We start from the raw sequence: 19,306 nt of genomic DNA, 5'->3' as shown, positions 1-19,306 counted from the left end.
GGTTAGGGTATACACTTTAAATTGTTTGTTTGATTTTTGCTGTTTTCATATATGTGGATTTCTTTCTATTCTTTTAAGAAACACTGCCAGGTAGAATATACTTGGAAACAAATTTGGTTTTGCCCTTACAATCTTATCTGAAAGGTGAAGCCAAAAGAAATATATGTTTGATTAATTTTATTTCAGCATAGAAGGAATTAAAGTAACAATAAACACCTCCTTTCACTGTTTGGAAACCCATCACTAAAGCACACTGCTGAAGGAGTCACTCATGTGCCCCAAGTTAAGAGGAAGAAAGTAAATTTTTTTTTTCATTGCATTAATGCAGGTAATAATTTGTACCTTGCAGTTTTCTTATTTTTTAATTGATGATTTTATTTCATCTGCAAAAAAGGTAGACTTTGATACTTACTCTGCATTTGAACATATTTTTATAAATATGGTCTGCCTATAGGAGGAAAGAATAAGAATCATAGGGCCAGGAAAGGACAGGCTAGAGTGGCTTTGACCCCTATGCTTCCAACCCTGGAAGTACTAAAATTAGCTTTGCAGTTCCCATTTCAGGGCTCAGCCAGGGACTTTTCATACTAAATTATGTTGGGCTGAGGAACTAAATTATGTTGGGCTGAGCAACTAAATTATGTTGGGCTGAGCAATGTCTCTCTGTAGCAGCTCAAGATCAATTATGGTTATGTTTCTTCCAGCCGTAGGGCCCAGCAGAGAGTATAGCTGTATAAAAAGATACAGAGGTAAGTCAAAGTTTATCAGCTAACTTACCTTTCTTCATCTCTGAAAATACAGAAAATAAGAACTCAGCACACCCCTTCCCACCCCACGCCACCCCCCTGCTTCTAATATGCTGTCAGAAAAAGCAGGTAGCTGGCAACCAAGGCAGACTTGCATGGAATACTTAAGAAGATACAGCCCTTCTCTCCGTTTACTCCAAATAGTATTACCTAGGGCAGAACATGTGGTTGTCAAGAGTTGTCTCTCCCCTTCCTCCCTTCCCACTACCCTCATTTTAGGTTGTGTTTCTGAACCAGATTAAGGCTGCTGGTATGATTCTTTCCACCATATGGCAGCAAAGTGTATTTGCTGAGTCACAATAATGTCTGTATATGGCTTTTAGATTGGAGCTAATTCATCTCCCAGCAGCCCAGAACGGAAGTATGCAGCTACCATGTTGCTGTCTGCGCCTGACCATGTACAAATAAATCTACTGTCTGTCAGTCTTATGCACAGTCTGATGCTTCTCATATAAATAAAGCCTTACCTGGTGGACAGGATGCACTGCTTTATCCATAGCCTCCAGCCACCTATAATATGACAAAAAATGAGAACACCTTAGTTTGGTAGAGCAGAATAAATGTGCTTCACTGCCTCTTTTAACTCGTGCTGACATAGACAGCATCTGAAGGGACGTGTGATTTTCAGGAAAAGTTCAAGGCTTCAAGACAGAAAAGTAGTGGATTAAATCTAACTACACATTGCTAACTCTCAGAAAAATGTCTCAAAGCTTGCTGTGTAACACATTGTAACAAATTAAGGCAATATTGCAGACAAGGGAATCTATATATTTTGAATATAATTCAACATGTCAGGCTAAATGATCACTCTTCTTGTGTCTTTGTTATAATATAGATAAGGAATTTGTGGGAAACATAAAGAATCCTGAAATGGGAGACTACAGGATAAAGCAAGCTATTTGCTGGCAAAGTTATTATTTTTGCACTATGGATGGTATAGAAATTGGAAGTGGAAAATACTCTGATATTACAATGGTGGGTGCTATGTTAAGTAGTAAGTTGTTATGAAAAGATGGGTGGATGAATACCAAGTGTCTTCCTACTTCATAGCTTTATATTTTGATAATTCACAATAAAACAAAGAGGAAAAGAAGATTAGATTTTAGCACACTTTGAAATTAAAGCCCAAAAAGTTCTTACTTGTGTTTTGGTTGATTTTAGCTTTGTCAGCTATAGCTTTTGGGAAATACAAAAAGAATATTTTTTAATTCTGAGTCAAACCTAAACTTATTGCCTTTTATCAGAAAAAATATGCTTTTGTGGCATACTTGCATTTTAAAATACTCAAATGATGATAATATGACAGAATGACAGAAAAGGAAATGGAAGATGGGATTGTATTTATTACTAGCACTGTCCTTGTTGGGCAGAAGAGAGATCTTTCACGTGAAATGACCAATAAGCAAGTTTACATCCACAGGAAGATTTACACTTCCATTTGATGTAACAGTAGGGGAGAAGGTATAAGAATATGGGTGAAGATTTTTTTCTGGAGATACATCAAGAATTCAGGGGGATCCTATGCAAAGCACAGATATTAAAGACTTAATGAAAAAAAAATTCTTATAAAAAAACTATGAAGCTGAAAAATAATTTTTGAAACTTCTGCAAATTAAAATTAGAAACACCATCTTCCATAAGTAGCTGACATTGTTGGTTTTTTTTTTCCCTACTGATCAAGACAGGTATTGTGAACATCCTCCAAAAATTCAGACTCCCTCTCCCCAAACAAGAATAAAAACCTGACCCCATAAAATGAAAGGTCACTTGCCTCTTCATTTCTTGGTTGGAAGTTGCACAGAAGTAGAAAATCCTGTTTCCACTTTGAGGTATGCATTTAAAAACAAATGGTTTACCCAGACTGGTGTCAACACCAACTTCGGCTCCTTCCAGCTTTGTTACTTCCAGGGGTCTGCACTTCCCTTCATCCTATAATTAGAGAGAAAGAGCGCCAAAGTTCAGAACTAACATGAAACCGATCCCTGTGAGATGGGGATAAACTCAGAGAATATTCAAAGGTGTAGAATTTGGTGATAAGCTCTAACGTTTTTGAACCATCATATGGTTTAGGGATCAGCAGCCTCAGAAAATGCAGTGCAGTCAAAAAAGATAAACTAGTCAAACACCCTCTAAATTTGCATTTCTGCTTTTCCAGGTTTATGCTGAGAACCTCACCTTATATGTGCAGATAGATGGAACAAAGGCTTACATACAGAAAATAGTGAGCATAATTTAAAAGGCTGGATTTCAGTTCCTTTGCAAAGTTGCCCTAAATATCATTGTGTTCATAACCCTTCCCATTCATTTCACACAACTTTTAGTGGAAAGCATTTCAAAACTGTTTGTACTGTATGGTTCCTGATTGAGTTAAAGCTCTTTGAGACTGAAGGATATTGTCAGTGTCTTTCTGTGTAGTTAGTTATAAGAAGCCACTAAGCTCCTTAATGGAAGTAGATAGGTGAAGCAGTTCCTTCCCCCACTTTCCCAGCGCAGCTCCCCTCAACTACATGTCTTAACTCAAAACAAAGGTGCATACATATGGACTGTGAACTCTAGCTGTGCTTTAAACAATATTCTTGCTTCCTTGCTTTGAAAAGCCAAGACTGGAGCTCTAACAATGATCAAGTTTGGCAGCAATAAAATGGAAAACATGAGTTAATGCTGAGACGTATGAAGAGCATTAGTGCCGTTTGCAAAATACACAGATGGTGGAGTCTCATAGAATAAAATCAGTTGATTAATAGGAGTTAATTAAATGTCAGTAGGAGCTGAATTGTAAATGCCACATGTAATCTTTTTATTAGCCTAAAAATAAACATACTTCTCCTTCCACAAACAAAGTATGCACCTGTGGGCATTAGATAGTTAAATACTTGCTTGTATGCTCATTGGCACATGTAATTATACCTTTGTTATACATGAACTTTCTGTAGGAACAAAATAACACCTAATGTGTTAACAAACATTCATGAATGCATTTCCTAGACTCTTTTGCTTTCTTCTTTTTTTTTTTTTAAATGCAAAACTTAAGTCAGTACAGAAGATGAAGGCAATCCTGAAAGTCATCAGTGCTGTGTGACCTACTTTACTTATAATGCCTTCAGACAAAAAACTACATTGCAAAGACAGCATAACCAAAATATGTATTCAGGCTCCAAATCTCATTCCTAGTGAAAAGAATAGTAAGTGGTAGGTTGATGAAGTGTTATTCAGCAGGATCCTGTCCACGGTCTGGATTCTGCTGACTGTCCTAGCCTGAAGGCAACAGACACTGCAGATACTGAAATGGCTGTGTGACTACTGTTGGTGCACATCCCTATAAACTCCTTTTCTAAACACTCTCTGTGCTTATTCATGGAATGAATGCAGATAGAACTCTGTGGCATCAAGAATGATTTATGCCCACTCTGTTTCAAATGAATACATCTAGGAAAGGAATAAGATGAATAAGATGGATTTGAGGCATTCAAAGTGAGACCAAATGTCCTTCATTGACTAATAGGCAGGCATGCTTCCCTAATTCTGATAAGCCAGATGTGAGGGGCATTTCTTTTCACTCATGTGGCTTTTATGCATAATATCTTGAGAGCATTCCTTTGGCAAATATCCCTTCGTTACAAAAAGTGCCAAAGGTATATTGCTGCAAAAATAATTATAAAAGTCATTTCTTATGCCTGTGACTGGAGAGTAACCCACTGATGAAACTGCCACTATGGAACCTAATATAACTAAGTGATGCTGCTTGAGTTGATAATATGTATCATACAGATTTTAAATGAACTAACTCAGATTTTAGCTACTACTGTTCCATTCTGCACTAAAGTAAAAAAGATTTTTTGTTCTCTCAGGGTCACTATCAGCTATTTTATGGATGCTTGACAGTCTGCAGTATCTGACATGGATGGACTCCTCTGGGTAGAAGGCAAAAAGCATATGCTGTGTTAGTAAATGGTATTCTAAGAATAATAGAAACATCTGAAGTAACCGTTCCCTTGCTGCTATTTTTCTTAAGATGGCCTGAGTTTTAGGGGAAATGTTTCTGCAAAATAAAAAGAAAATATTAAAAAAAAAAGTATAACTATGAGAGACTGATATAAGGGAGAAATAAGAATAGAAAAGTAGGTGTCTCCTTCCTCTATTGTATGAAATGGTCATTAAGGTAGTGTGTGTAGCCTGGGGGTTTCACAAATCAGCCCTGTTTAATTTGGTGTAAATAATCCCAGAAAATAAATGACATTCATAGCATTTCCTGAATGATTCACTGTGTTTAAAGAATTTTGTCTGAGCAGTTATGTTTGCTATTCTAGTTAAGCTTCTTTGTCTATTAGAAAGGAGGAGCTAAAAAGATACATGAACTTTTCATGCTCTTTGCAGTGAAAGAAATCAAATTAACAAGAGGAATAACTATGAAAAGAGATTAAAATTAAGCTACACAAGAGACTGCAAGTACTAGGAAAATGGAATGAAAGTAACTTTACAGAAAACAAGATCAAATCCTAGAAGAAATAATAGAAAAAATCTAAAACACAATATGAAAACTGAGCAGTGCTAGAAGGCAGAAGCAAAAGACTGGCTAGTTCAGGAGACTGGCAGTGAAAGTATAAGGCAGTCACCCCTAGGTCACTGGTTCATATTGTTTTCAGGTCAGTAGTGGTATGACCAAATTTTTGACTGTCTTTCAAAAATGTCTTCCTGGATGTGCCCCTGTGCTCTTAAACTAGACATCTCTTAAATGAGATAGGAAAATGAACTCTTTTTTTCTTTTTGCCTCTTATTTCTCATTTGCCTAACTTTCTCCATCTCAGCTGATGTGGCCACAACTGTCGCTGGAACTCAGGCTTGCAGCATTTTCATCATCTGTTATTTTCTGGTTTTCTTTGACCAGCTTCTCCCTGAGGTCTGGTACTGCTTGCTTAGTAGTATGTAAAATCTTCCTCTCCCTATCTCTTTCTTTTATCGCTGTGCTTTGTGGTAGGCTCATTGTTTGGATATTTAGGAAATTATAAGTAGAGCTTGTTTGCATTTCTTCTTTGATCTGGGTGCATTGGTGTAGAAGAGAGACTAAGGCTTTTATGTCTTTTTCCCCTAAAACTTTTTCTTTTCCCCTTGAGGAAAAGACTTGCATATGTCAGTGAACAGAGACCTTTAGACTCCACAACTGTTTGCATGGCATTTTTCACCAGTAGAGCTGATTTTACTTAGTTTTTAATTTTGTTTTGCTTTAAACAATTTACATCTAAACTAGAGAGAGTGGAAACATACTGAAGAGCAAGACAGCAGAGGAAGAAGATGTAAAAGCTCCTCTGATTTGAAGAACCTAGTTATCCTACTTCTAACTGTGTTGGCTGTCAGATGAAGTACAATCAGGTGGTCTTGTGATGTCGTTAATCTTCATGTTCCAGTTCGTTCTTTTGTTGAGGTTGAGTAATTCACTGAAATTAACTGCACAAAAGGTAATGAACAGTTTGCAGGGCCAAGCCTCACAGGAAGAACTATTGATTGGGTTAAAATTTTTAACAACTTGAATCAGGTCAAATAATGTATCTGATTAAGACTCATTCTCTGGGTCAGGGTATGCAATCTGTTAGAAGGCCAAAATTAACTTGCGTATCATATCAGCCAGGGTTAATTCTCATTTATTAATAGCAATAATACAGTGGAAGTATTGGAAACCTTGGATTCAGCAGCTCCTTAAATGTAAATTGAAAAATATATCCTGGAGCCATGGGAGTCATGGAAAATGTAGAGAAGAAATCAGATTGTATACCAACTCCAAATAATGTGCCAGCTTCCATACTATGATGATAAAGCTCCAAGCAAGAATGAAGAACAAACAAACAGAAGTGGTATTTTTATAAGCAATGGCTCAGACCTAAATCTATTTATAGCTAAGCCTTTTATATAAAGTGCTTAGGCTTAGCGATAAACACACAGGCTTGCTCAAAAGAAGAAAGGACTGAATGTTTCTCATAGATTGAAATGATGTGATTGGTCCACACATGGTAGGCAGGGGATTTATTTCTTGGTATAATAATTGGACTCTGTATATACCACAAAAACTAAAATAATTTAAAAACATTTTTTTTTCTTTCTATTCTATTCTATTGGGAACAGTCTTAAGGGTGCACACAAGCAACCAGAAGCATTTACTGTAGTGTTTGAATTACAAAATTTTTGTAAATACCCTTCCTGTAAAGTGAAGAGACAGAGAAGAAAACTCTAGAAAGAAAAAGGAACATTTAAGTCTGCATTTAAATTTCCTCGCTGTGTGTAGGGAGGGCTATCACTTGTGTGAGGCCTGGGTGCAAAGTGATGTGTCTTGATGTGAATAAAGGGAAGACTGGTATCCGGCTGGTTATACAAGGTGTTTAAATGTTGCTCTTTAATCTTATTTGGAATAAAAAGAAATAGCAAACTGTAATACAGTTTCCAGGTCTTCTGAATAAGGCAGAGGGTAAAACTGGAATGATTTACAAACACAAACATAACCTAATAGAGACAACTAAGGAACAGCAATTTCCTTCACAGAGACACAACTGATTAAAGAATATTCAATGAGGAAGGCATTCTGCTGTTAAGAAAAAGTGAAGGTTATGGACCCCTTTGAATGTAAATAGCACTGTATAGTTATCTGAGCAATACTTAATTGCCAGTGTGCTGGCTGTCTTAAAGTGCAATAAACAGAGAAGACAAGATTCTGTTGAACTATTGAAGTGGACTGGCCTTGTAATGGAAACAAGAATATGACCTAACATCTGATCATTGAGGTTATGTAATAGCTGTTTACCAGGCTGGGACCTAATTGCTTTCGCATGTTAAGAAATGCTCATCTTTGTTCCCACTGCCCTCATCTCAGCTTTGAGAAACTTTGCCTTAGTCACTCACACTATGCCTGAGGGCTTCCTGGAGGCATTAAACTTGTAAGCCTATGAATACAAATCATAATTCTTTTTTAAACTGACATTATTATATATAATCGCAATGAAGACTGACAAAAAGCACATGCCTCCCCTTCACTGCTGCCACTGTGTTCAGTGAGAGTTTCTCAAGAGTATGTCTTGCAGTTTTCTTACAGCATGTTTCAGAGCATTACAACCATAAACTATCATAAAGGCCATTTCTCTGCAGCTTGAGCTACAAGTGAAGGTGAATTTGCTCTTTATTCAGAGTTCAGTCTCTCATTGAATCTCTAAAGCATGGTCTTTTCTACTGTCAGGACAGCGATTTCCAGCTTAACTACCCCTTCCAACTTAACTGTTACTAATTGCTTCCTATTACTGTTCCTTATTGTGACTTTCCTACTTTGAGTCCATACAAAATGCTGGCAGTAAACTCATACTCTTCAGACATTTATTCCTAATTACTATCATTCTACATCATTCTTAGCTGAGGGAATTGGAGAGAAAAATGGAATAAATGACAAATGTAACATAAGGACCTGACAGAGAGCTGATTTGACTAGAATACACCAGTCTCTAATTTCTGGAAAGGAAGTCTGCAACGGGCATACATTGATAAGACTTTTCTGTTCAGAGCCAGTCAGCTTTATAACTTCTTCTAGGCCACAACCTCAATGATATTTACTTTATATTTTCCTTTTCAGCTACTAGATTGGTTATCTGTCTCACTATCCTCTTTCCCAGGGTCTATTTATGGCAAAGGGACAGGAAATAATTCCTAGGAACATAGCAAGATACAAAACAGAGAGAGGTTAAGGAATTGTTACAAACATGATCTTTTGTTAATTATTTTAAGTTTAGCAACCTTACCTTTTTTTTTCCCCTCTTTTTTGACCCACAAAAACCACTGGTTATACCTGTTTTTTTAATAAGTCTTACATAGCAGGAAAGCAATAATGAATTGAAACTAGGAAATTCTGGCTTTGGCTGGCATTTTTAGTGGATTTGTAAATCCCAGCATTTAATTAGCTGAGGTCCTTACATGATGGATATTTATAATGTGGAATTTTGGGAAACACGTTTTTGGCTATAACGCTTTCTTTATTCTTGTGCTTTCCTGTTGAGCGTAGAACACTCTTAGCTGTCTAGCAGGTGTGTCCTCATGATAGAGCAATGCATGCTCCACAGCCTTTAAACCCCTTATTGGCCCACTTGTTCCTGGATCCCAGGAATTATATTCCTTCATTTTAATGGGTTTGCAAGACCAGTATTTTTTTACCCTGAAGGCTGCAGTATATTGTAAAGTTTTCAAGTTAGCTGTCAGGTTCTAAAAGCGACTTGGTGATGGCAGCTCAGAGATCTGTTTGAACTCATTTAACCTGTTGAGGTGATCCTCTACTGCTGTGGCTAGATTGCTTTTGTTATCTCACTGGTCTCATGTAAAGCTGATTAAGGTTTCTCTGTCCTACACTGAAGTCTTCACTGTAGACATTTTGTGATGACTTTGTAGTCACTTTACTGTGCTGAGTGGCAAATGCTAGTTTTAGAGGAGCATACTCTGCTATCTGTAGAGAAAGGATCAATGCTTGATTATGCTGATGTGCTTGCAGCTTTCCTCGAAAAAATGTGTAAGTTCAAGCACAAGTAACTTGATTCCTTTTACTTGCCTCAGGGTAGGACTTAAGTGTACATCACTGTCTATCCCCTCACAATGTCCAGATATCTTTCCTTTAGGAGAAAAACTAGGCTTATTGGCAAAGAAGGAAATAATACATTTGAGAAGATGCAGTGGTCTGGACAATGGGGGAGCAGAACTGTAGAGTGTATAGTGGAACTCCACTGTTGCTACATGTAGGCAAAAATATTATAAATCCTCATATCTTCACTGATCTCAGTAATTTACACAAAACAAGGTTCTAACCCAATGTGCCCAATATTTCTGCTATGAGGTGGCAAACATAGCTATGTCCACTGAAGTGAAAAATGTGGTTTAGTTACTTATATAGATTGTAGAATCAAGGTGAGTGGCAGCATCTGTTTGCGGGAAAACAAAATGACCTTCTATGTAAAGTGACTGAATCTGTTGCAACAGCTATCACTTCATCAATATGGGATTGGATAGAGATGAGTCTGAAACAGCAGCACTTACATGGGTGAGTCAATATGCAAAAAGCTCTAGAACTATCAATCTCTTTTTTAATGTAGGTGGGAAAAGGAAAGCTCAGGATGGATAATTTCTGCCTGTAAATAGCAATGATGAGGAAATACAGCTCTCTGTGTTTGTTGATATGGACTAAAGCAGGAGATGAAACACCTTTTCCTTTCTCCATGACAAAACGTTGTATGCACCCCTTCAGGCATAAGTAAAAGGCCTGGTTGTCTTACATAGGTGGAAATCAGGCACGACCTTGCTGGAGTCACTGGAATTACACTAATGTAAGTTGTTGTTCTTAACATCAAAATCAAGACCTGAAAATTGATGACTCTGGTTAGTTTGTTGGATACTGACATGCAGATTATCCTGAACTATTTTTGTCTCCCTGAATTATTCTTGCTTTCAATGAACTGTTTCAAAGAACACCTTATATCCACTAAGTGGAAAAATTTTTCCTCCTGAGTAAGGCAAGGTCTGGAACATAATGTTTCCAACTTAATCATAGAGCTGACATGTTACATAAATGCTGTGTTAAACTCAGAACATTATTTGTAATTCCTTTAGAAAAGAAAGCGGGATGAGCACCATCTGTACGCATTGTTGTTCTTCTTGTGCCCTGATAGAAATCAAACCAAAAGAAAGAAGTACCGAGTCCAGCTGAGCTGCCTCTTACTTAATTTGGGCACTGGATCTTTCAGTAGTGAAGAAATACATTTTTATTTAAGTATCTTTCTTTCTGTCTTACTAAATGACTCTTCAGAGTACTTTGTAAGCACATGAGGCAGTGAAGAAGGTCCTTGTACTTTCAGTTGCTAAAATAGTACTGCAATATTTCAGTGTGTTCTTTGGAGTCCAGAGACAGAAAGCGAGCAGCTGGCAAAAAAATGGTATGAAATAATTTAAAAAGTGGTTAAATGTCACTAGTCTTGGATAATGCAAGAAAACAAGCAGTAGTTACTGTAAAATGTTTATGCAGTGCTTTGAATTTATTTATTCTTTTTAAGCAAAAGCAAATGCAGGCTTTCAGTGGCTAAAAAGCCTGCTATCGAAACATAACATTGGTATGATTGAAATAGTTACTTTTTTCAGTGCAGCAAATAAGACAAAGCTAGCTGGGGAAGAAAAGATAGGCTTAAAAAGAAATCTGCTAGCTGAAAGAAGTAAAATAAGATTTAATTAAATATTAATGAATGTAAGATTATGGGGTACCTTCTAATCCTCAATCCAATTTATTTAACACTCTTTGTCTTCAGAGGTACTTAATTGATCAGAAAGTGGAGAGTGTTTAAAAGGCATAACTAGATTTTTTTTTTACATTTCAGGAGTTTGATGAAGGACCTGACTAGGATAAAATAAAAACTTCTCTCCAAACAAATGTTCTTATATGTTTGTATCCTTTTGAGTGTGTGATTTATTTGTTTATTTGTTTTTTTGTTTTGAGACCAGAATAGGTAGTGTTGAAATAATGACAATGGAAAGCCAGACTGCTTTGTTGTATACCCAGTGGTTCTGCAGCATAACCCTGATTAGATGGCTAGTGTGTGTATCATGGCATATGCAGAGAAATAAGCCTACTAGGTTTTCTGCTGGAAATGTCAGGTTGGTAGAGTATTGTAGAAGAGCAAGCTCCTTCTATAATTTTTAATTACTTTTCACAATATGTCTTTTTCCCACAGAGGGTTTGGTTTTCATCAAGGAACTTGAATCTTGAAAGCTTGATTAATTTCAGTTTGGATATGAAACGGCAGTGCTTCATGTGAATTCTTTTCTTCATCTTAACAGAATTGTCTGAGAAAAACTATGCTTAGGATTACCAGGAGGAGGGACCAGAATGCATTGTGGGGTCTATCAGAGATCTTGAACTATAGAGAAAGACTAACCCATGCAGTTATCTAAGTACAATCCTTGGGAAGCATTGCATATGCATCTTTCAAGTGAAAATAATTTGGTTTCTAATTTTTACTAGAAAGGAAAAAAATTCAGGTGAGAATTTTACTGGAATGGCTCTACTATTCATGTAAAAATGACCAAACAGGTTAATATATATGATTAAAAAAAAGAAATATATAGATGGGAGATTGATGTATGAAATAGAGAGAGACAACACAGTAGGAAAAAACCCCACAATATAAAGGTAGATTCATGATCAGGAGTGAAGCCTGTCGTATTAGCTTTCCTATTGCCTTCTGTTGCTTGAACTTCCTTAACACCATCTTGTTGTCTAGATTATATTCATGTTTATTGCAAAATTGTGCTGGTGGTATGTCTGCATATGTATATGTGTACATGTACGTCTACATCCTTCACATGCTGAGTTGACCAAAAGGTGTGTGACCATGTTAGCGAAGATAAAAACTATTTACAGGTCAAGGACTTGGTGCAATGCTCAGGTTCTCACATAGTTGTTGATTAAGGGTGGATATGGCTGTATTTCACTGGTATGTGTTCAAATTGTGTGTTGGAGACAAACCCGTTTCTACCTGTTTCTAACCAGCTGATACTTCTGCTGATGCCCTTCCTAGGTTAGCTAGGAGATTCCTTAGAAGCTACATGGGCTTAATTTACTGATAAATCCCTCACCAAGGCAAATTTTCTCAGCTTCACTAAGTTTTCCTGAAATCAGGTTAAAATGAATCCTAAGAGGGTGACCTTGAATCTTTTTTACAAGCTGTAAAATGTTTTACCACAAAAAGCCCTGAACAGACCACAGTCTTTGAAATCAATCTGTTTGATTTTATAGATGTAACTTTCTCAATGAATAAACTCATTGGGAAGCTACACATGGGAAGGGATTAGTAACTTGTAATTACATGCAACACCCACTGAACTGCTCACTGACTACAGTAAAATGCTACTGTAGGGCAGGTGGGTTCACTGGCTCCGTTGTGGTCAGAGCCATGAGCCGTGCCCACTGCCTGCTGCCCACTGCCCAAATCCCCAACCCTCACAGCTAACCGCTTCAAGGGAAAACTCTGTTTTCTTTTTTTTCTCTTATTAAGCGCAATGTCTTTATTCATTTATTCAGTAGCGAATAGCTGTGTAGAATACTCACATGTTTGTAGCTGAGATAACCATGAATCCACTGATTTAGGGCCACTAAGACTCACTATACAACTAGAGGATTGTAAATTATGCCATATTGAAATGGACCCTCGGGATAAAGCCAAGTAAAATTTTCCTCTTCATGAAGGACCCTGTTTTACTCCTTTTTTTGCATATCTCCTATTAGATGAAGTTAAAGTCTTATATACTACTTAGAAATACTTAGTACTATACACGTCCCTGCTCACATCACAGAGAACGAAGTGCTGAGCAATGATACTCTGAAGAAACTGAGCCTTCCTAATACCTCTCCATACATGTCTATAGCTTATTTGCACACAAAAAAAATCCCATGGTCATGCCTGTTTAAGAAAATACGTATAATGGTAGATGGAATACAGAACTCTTGCACATCTGAAACTACTTCATCCCATCCAAAGCCTCCTAGAGTCTATTCAATTCATAGATTTCTTGATGATCAGAACTAAGAGATCAAATGTGGATCCATAAAATCCTGACAGTGTCTATGTCTGTGACTAGGATATAGGAAGGCAGAACTACTCAGCAAGCCTCCTCTATATACCACATACAAAAATGTCTTTGCTGCTGGTGTTATTCTGTAAATACTACAAGTAAAGAAAATGATCTGTAAATTTGAGTACAATACTGCTGCACTTTGTAGCTCAGGACACAGCTTGCTTCCTCACCAGCCTCTCTCCTTACCTTCTTGTGTTTGTAATAGTGTAGGTAGCCATTATGTTTCAGCACAAACCATCTCTTCCTCCAGCCCTTCAATATTGCTGATTGTGTTCGTTTATGCAAATATCCTCGGCAGGTAGGTCTGGGGGTGTTAGGGTAACGGCTGATGTCTGATCCCACCACCATAGTCAGGATATCAGGACCTAGAATATTACATGAAGAATGTGAAAACATAGGTCAAAACTATAATCCAGTCTGTCAACATTTTTGAATACCCCTACAGGGTATGGAGCAGGAAGGCAGTATTCTATCCCATGCCCTTCTCCTCCCAGGGTAGCTTCTAGAAGCAGCAAGAAGCAAAGCAGCCTAGGAAACAATGAATTAAATCAAGCAATATTTGACCTTTTAACAGAAATTCAGGAATGAAACTGATTTTGTGTTGAGGACTAGTAATGGAGACAGCTATCTGAAGAGACCTCTTAAAACAGTTTTTGTGACTTACCTTTGCAAGCAGCATCTTAGGTACTTGCATATTTTATCATTTTAGAGAAGTAGTTGGATTTCATTGCTCAAATGGGTATGCATAAATTGGGGTTTATACAAAAATTGTTGAGATTGTTCTCAGAGGCACCTTCAGCCTCTGCTATCTTACACACGCTCTTGAGAATTCTTTCTTTTCCATGTCTTGGAGTCTACTAACATTTCCTGCTATCTGTGCCCCTCACTGCGGGGGCTTGCTGTTGGAGGCTAACCTGTGCTAAAGTATCTACTTATCATTTTCAAAATGTAAGTGCTCAAAGGAGATGTTAGGTTGCAAGATTGTCTAAAAATATGTTATTGTTATCAACAATGAGGTACAATTTCATAATATTCGCTGATGCTATCAATACATCTATGGCTTTGAACCTAAATGCCTGAAATTCTGATTATATCAGATACTGCTTCAGAGCAGATGGCAATGCCTTAAAGAGGATTGAGAAACGTGACTATTACACATTTTCATTTGCAAAACATTTGCTGGATTTCTCTTTTGGGGACATTTGACTTCAGGAATGCTGTCTGTGTGCCAAGATTTAGGCCAGGGGGTGTTCTCTAGGGTGTTAAAAATACCTAGTAATCAGAGATTTATCTACTAAAAGACTCGACATACTCTTAAATATAACAGTGTGAATAGCATCTCTATAATTAAAGAACTTGGTATGTGTCAAGTTAAATTTGTCACTGTCTTGTAAAAGCATTTTAATTTACTGAATTTCCCATGAGCCCTTGTCAAAATCTTATCTGGGATAAATAAAAGAACAGCAGTAGATTAACTTTCAGCATGCAAACATGGATATCTTTAGGATTTAGTCATGACAATTGTAGGAAGAATATGTATGATTAATATCGATGACTCCTTGTTTCTGTGGTGCTGCAAAAGGATGCCTCATGAAATAACCTCTCTGCTCTCCTGACTAGACTCCAGTTCCTGGTGACACAGAAATAACTACTGGGTGACCTGAACCAAGCTGTGAAGTCTCTCTCTGAGGAAGCATAAGGCATAAATAAGATTTTGGTGCCTCCACGGTCACTTTCAGGACCTTCTCAGTCACTTTCGTTAAGGCAGGAGCACCAAAATCATTACTGTCACATGTACTGTTTGGGGAATATTTTCTATGTCCATTTTCTTATGTGTTCCTAGCAAGGTCTAGATAAAAAAGTAACTTAGGCAATTCTACTGTATTAAATACTAATACATTAAACTTTTAATTAAGATTTCTGTTGCATCCATCACCCAACTTGTCTGTACGTATTTCGAGCATTGTACACCAAACCTGACCCATCTGTGTAATTTGTTGTGATCTCAAACTTACCTTTCCTTGCCAGATTGACAGCTTCTGAATGTGGCATGCTGGTGACATCAGTTCCATTGACTGCTATCAGAATATCCCCGACCTGAAGCCCTGCTTCTTCAGCTCCACTGTCTGGAAAACCAAACCAAACCAAACCATTTTATTTAGAGTTAGGATATCAAGCATATCTATGTGATCAAGTTTTTCTAGCAAAATGGGTATCTGTCCAACCAGTCGAGGATTATGCTTTGGGGCCTTTGTGATGTCAATGTGGAGGTGGAGCAAGTTTTTCTGAGTGAACTGTTAGTCATCTGTAAATGAAACTTCAGGATTTAGGTACTGGTTCAACACTAGATAACCACTGGCAGTGGAGAAAGTTCATTAAAAATGCCATTGGAACTTAAATGCTTTAAGACGCAAATAGGCATTTCAGTATCTGAGGGTTTTGGCCTGAAGTGCAAACAAAGACCTGGTACAGTGTTCAGTAAAGTCAGTAGAAAAAACATCTATTATTCTGGTAAGCTTTCAATTTAAGACCAAAAGACTACTTTCCGTGCTGCTGTTTCTCTTGTTGGTTAACAGAATTTGGCTATAGTATTTTGTGGGTTTTGTCTTTAAGAGGAAATAACATAAGTTAACAAAGGGTCAGTGAAGGAGGGACTGAATCAGATTTGTTAATATTTCAACCTTTTGTTTATTTGGTAACCGTTGCAAAGCATATGCACTCCCAATAAAATAGGGCTCAGACACATGCCAGCCAGAAACGGGGGCAAATTAGGAAAGTGATAAATATGGTACATTCATGGGCACCAATACACAGTTACTTAAATCCCAGTTACAAATTTCTTGGACACAATTTTTCCTTCTCATTTATAATTAAGCATTCTTAATGCACTGTGAAAACATTGTTTCTGGAAAATATTGTTCTATGTCCATACTAATTAATGTATTTTTTAAAAGATTTTGTACCCTATCATGCAGTAAGTGTGATCATTCAGTGTATTTCTGGGGATGCTTAGAAGCTGTAGGGAAGAGATTAGTAAAAGCTTGATAATAAACAGGCATAAAAAAGCCATGGGTCATCCTCACATGTATTACAAATCACTTGCAAATTTGCAAATGCCAGCACATTTTGGTTTGTCCTCACCTTGAGGATCACATACAAGACTTTATGATTATAAGTGGTCTTTATTATTAAAATAATGTCTCAGTGTCCAACAAAAAGGGATACAAATGCAATTTTACTGTCTGTTTTAATGAAATAAGTCATATTTTGAGAAAACAGAATTTTACTAGAAGTTTGCCTGTAAAAAAAGAATACTCTTTTTTGTTGTTGCTGTTTTAAAGTAACTGCATTTCAAAATAAATCAGTAGCTATACTCACATTGATTGCTTAATTAGTAGGTTACAGGATTAAATTGGTAGCTATGAGGGTGAATGTTGTATGCATGACCTATGATTTATTTATATTTAGGTAAAAAACTTTCCCACATTCTAATTTGAAAGACCTCTTCTGAGGTTATGCCCTTTGATACAAGAACACTAAGGGAATCTGTATGTTTACAATTGGGAAATCATCTGAAACTTTAATGCTAGAGAGAAGAAACATTTATTTGCAACACAGAGAACTTTTTATCGATAGGTACTGAAATTCCCAGCCATATGATAACAGCTAGTTGTGCAAGCACATACACCTTGTTGCCACTGAGCTATTTAGACAAATGATGGCTGAGTCCAGCAATTTTGTCTTCTTAAAATACTCAGCAATGAGACATACTGATCTTTAACCTTGTACTCAAAAGTAACATTCTAGTAAGATGAGCAGAACAAGTTTTTTTCATTCAAAATTACTTTCTCAGATTCACGTAAATCACTTTTCGCATAAGTTATACTGTGAACATTATGTAGTCTCAAGGACTATTAAAAAAAAAAAAGTTCTGGACTAGAAGTAGGTAGCTGTTTCAAGATGAAGAACATTGCATAGCCACTTCAGCCACAGTTTAATCTCACTAAGTCCTTTATATGGTATTCTGCAGGCAAAGGTTTTTTAGATTTACATTATTGGCAAAGCTTCAGTTGATAATGGAAATTCCTGATATGTATAAATACAGAATGATCGCTAGAATCCGGTGTCAAAATCATGTTTATTTTCATGTAGTTCACAGTAAAAAATTATGACCTCTTTTGATAAACAATAGGCATAGCCATATAGAAAGTAAAACAACCACTTCCAACTTTTCCCCTTATTTCTTTTGAATAGGTATGTCCTTTGCCTGATTCCCTCTTCTGGACTGAAGGGGTTTTTTTAGTATTTAATAAACAGAACTTTTGCTCTGAGGCAACAAGTTAGAACGACTTAAAACTGAACAGCATTATCATGCAAAAAGCATAACTGAGGCATAAATCTAACTATGTTCTTATCTTAAGGGGATGCACGGGTTTCTAATACAAATTTTAGAGTTGTAAAGTGTTAGTAAAGTGTTGACCTTTTCAGAGATGTGATTTTTTTCCTCTCCATGTTGCTCCCTTGCTCAGATTTCTGACTTTTCTAACCTTCCCAAGTGGAGTTTAATGATGACCCTATTTAGTAGCTCAGCAGGCAGTTTTTAAAATGATGGGCTCAGCTAATGGATTCACAGGCCTCTCAATTCACAGGCTTTCCCAGTGTTGTCAGGAAGCTGGAAAATATAATACATAAGGCTGGTAAAGTGACAGAGCTATTCTTAGATGCCTTGCTAGAGGCCATGCACTAGCATTCTTGGTCTAGAATGACATTTTTCATTGTATCTGCCTTTGGTAGTAGAAATCTATCAGTCTCCCATAACTTCTGCTCCTTTTCTAATTCTACTCTGTCCATCCTGAGATGCAGAGGGCAGTACAGCAAGCAGTACTCTAGATTTGAGTGAACCAAGGTTTTAGGTAGCAGCAAAATGACTCTTACTCCCTGTGTCTCATTCTCACAGCTGTTACTGACAGAGCCAGATTTTAGCCAGAATTCTAAGCTGCCATTGCACACAGAGCCGATGATTTCAGAGACCTCTCAGTGGTGACTCCCAAGATCTCATTTGTGAGCGTAACTGCCAATACCATGTTCTCCATCATGTAGGCATGGTACAGATAATGTCTGTCTAGAGGCATTGTGTTACACTTCATCTTTGTTGAAACTCATCTGCCACTTTTTGCTCACTCACTTAGTTCTGTGAGTTTCTTCTGGAGTTCCTCATAATCATCGGACTACCCTGCAGGAGTTAACAGCACACCTGTTAAGGTGGCTCAATGGAAACCCATCCAAGCAGAAGTGTCCCCAGCTAATAAGACTTTTGGAAATGTTGTTATGAGGATCACTGCATCCTCCATTTCATTCTTAAAGGCCTGTTGTCATTAACGGATGTCAGTCCCTGAAAGTTCTAGACTTTACATCTGGAAAGAGCCTGGATGCAGACACTTGCATGAGGTAGCAACCGGCATGGAAGGACACAGAACAGTAGAGTCCCGATTACCCACAGGCATACCGGGGCCCTAAGATAGTTTGTCATGAGCAGTTCAAGGACATATTATTAAATACCTTACACCCACTAATTATGGCAATTATTTATGTACATCTATATCACATATTAGTATAAAATGGATGTTTTATATTATGTAGATCATATTATATCATATTATATTACTAAATATTATATATTTATTTTTAGATATGTTCATAGGAGAAATTGACTAGTACAAACACAACTTACTTGTGTCAACTTCAGTCACAAGGATAGGCTTTGAGAATTGGATCCTGAAACCCCAAGGGTAATTGCCAGTTCCTTTAGCAATCTTCACCGTTCTTTCACGAACTGCAAAATAGGAAAAAAGACATCCCTTTTTCTC

The 19,306-nt window shown here is 37.1% G+C and overlaps 1 protein-coding gene across 1 annotated transcript in view; it reads right to left on the bottom strand.

Moving 5' to 3' along the window:
- Nucleotides 1-633: 633 nt before the first annotated feature.
- The window catches only part of LOC104830261, a 30,825-nt gene continuing 12,152 nt past the window's right edge, over nucleotides 634-19,306 (bottom strand). The window contains exons 6-11 of the mRNA XM_010565057.1: nucleotides 19,171-19,272; nucleotides 15,455-15,565; nucleotides 13,626-13,804; nucleotides 2,578-2,735; nucleotides 1,274-1,316; nucleotides 634-729 (exon numbers count right to left, since the gene is read on the bottom strand). Of these exons, the coding sequence (XP_010563359.1) occupies nucleotides 634-729; nucleotides 1,274-1,316; nucleotides 2,578-2,735; nucleotides 13,626-13,804; nucleotides 15,455-15,565; nucleotides 19,171-19,272 (689 nt within the window). The remainder of the gene's footprint in view (nucleotides 730-1,273; nucleotides 1,317-2,577; nucleotides 2,736-13,625; nucleotides 13,805-15,454; nucleotides 15,566-19,170; nucleotides 19,273-19,306) is intronic.

This window comes from Haliaeetus leucocephalus, unplaced genomic scaffold (assembly GCF_000737465.1).
Source record: "Haliaeetus leucocephalus isolate CR32 unplaced genomic scaffold, Haliaeetus_leucocephalus-4.0 Scaffold185, whole genome shotgun sequence".
Taxonomy (NCBI): domain Eukaryota; kingdom Metazoa; phylum Chordata; class Aves; order Accipitriformes; family Accipitridae; genus Haliaeetus; species Haliaeetus leucocephalus.
The sequence above is the reverse complement of the archived record's forward strand: the minus strand, read 5'-3'. Positions and strand labels throughout refer to the sequence as shown.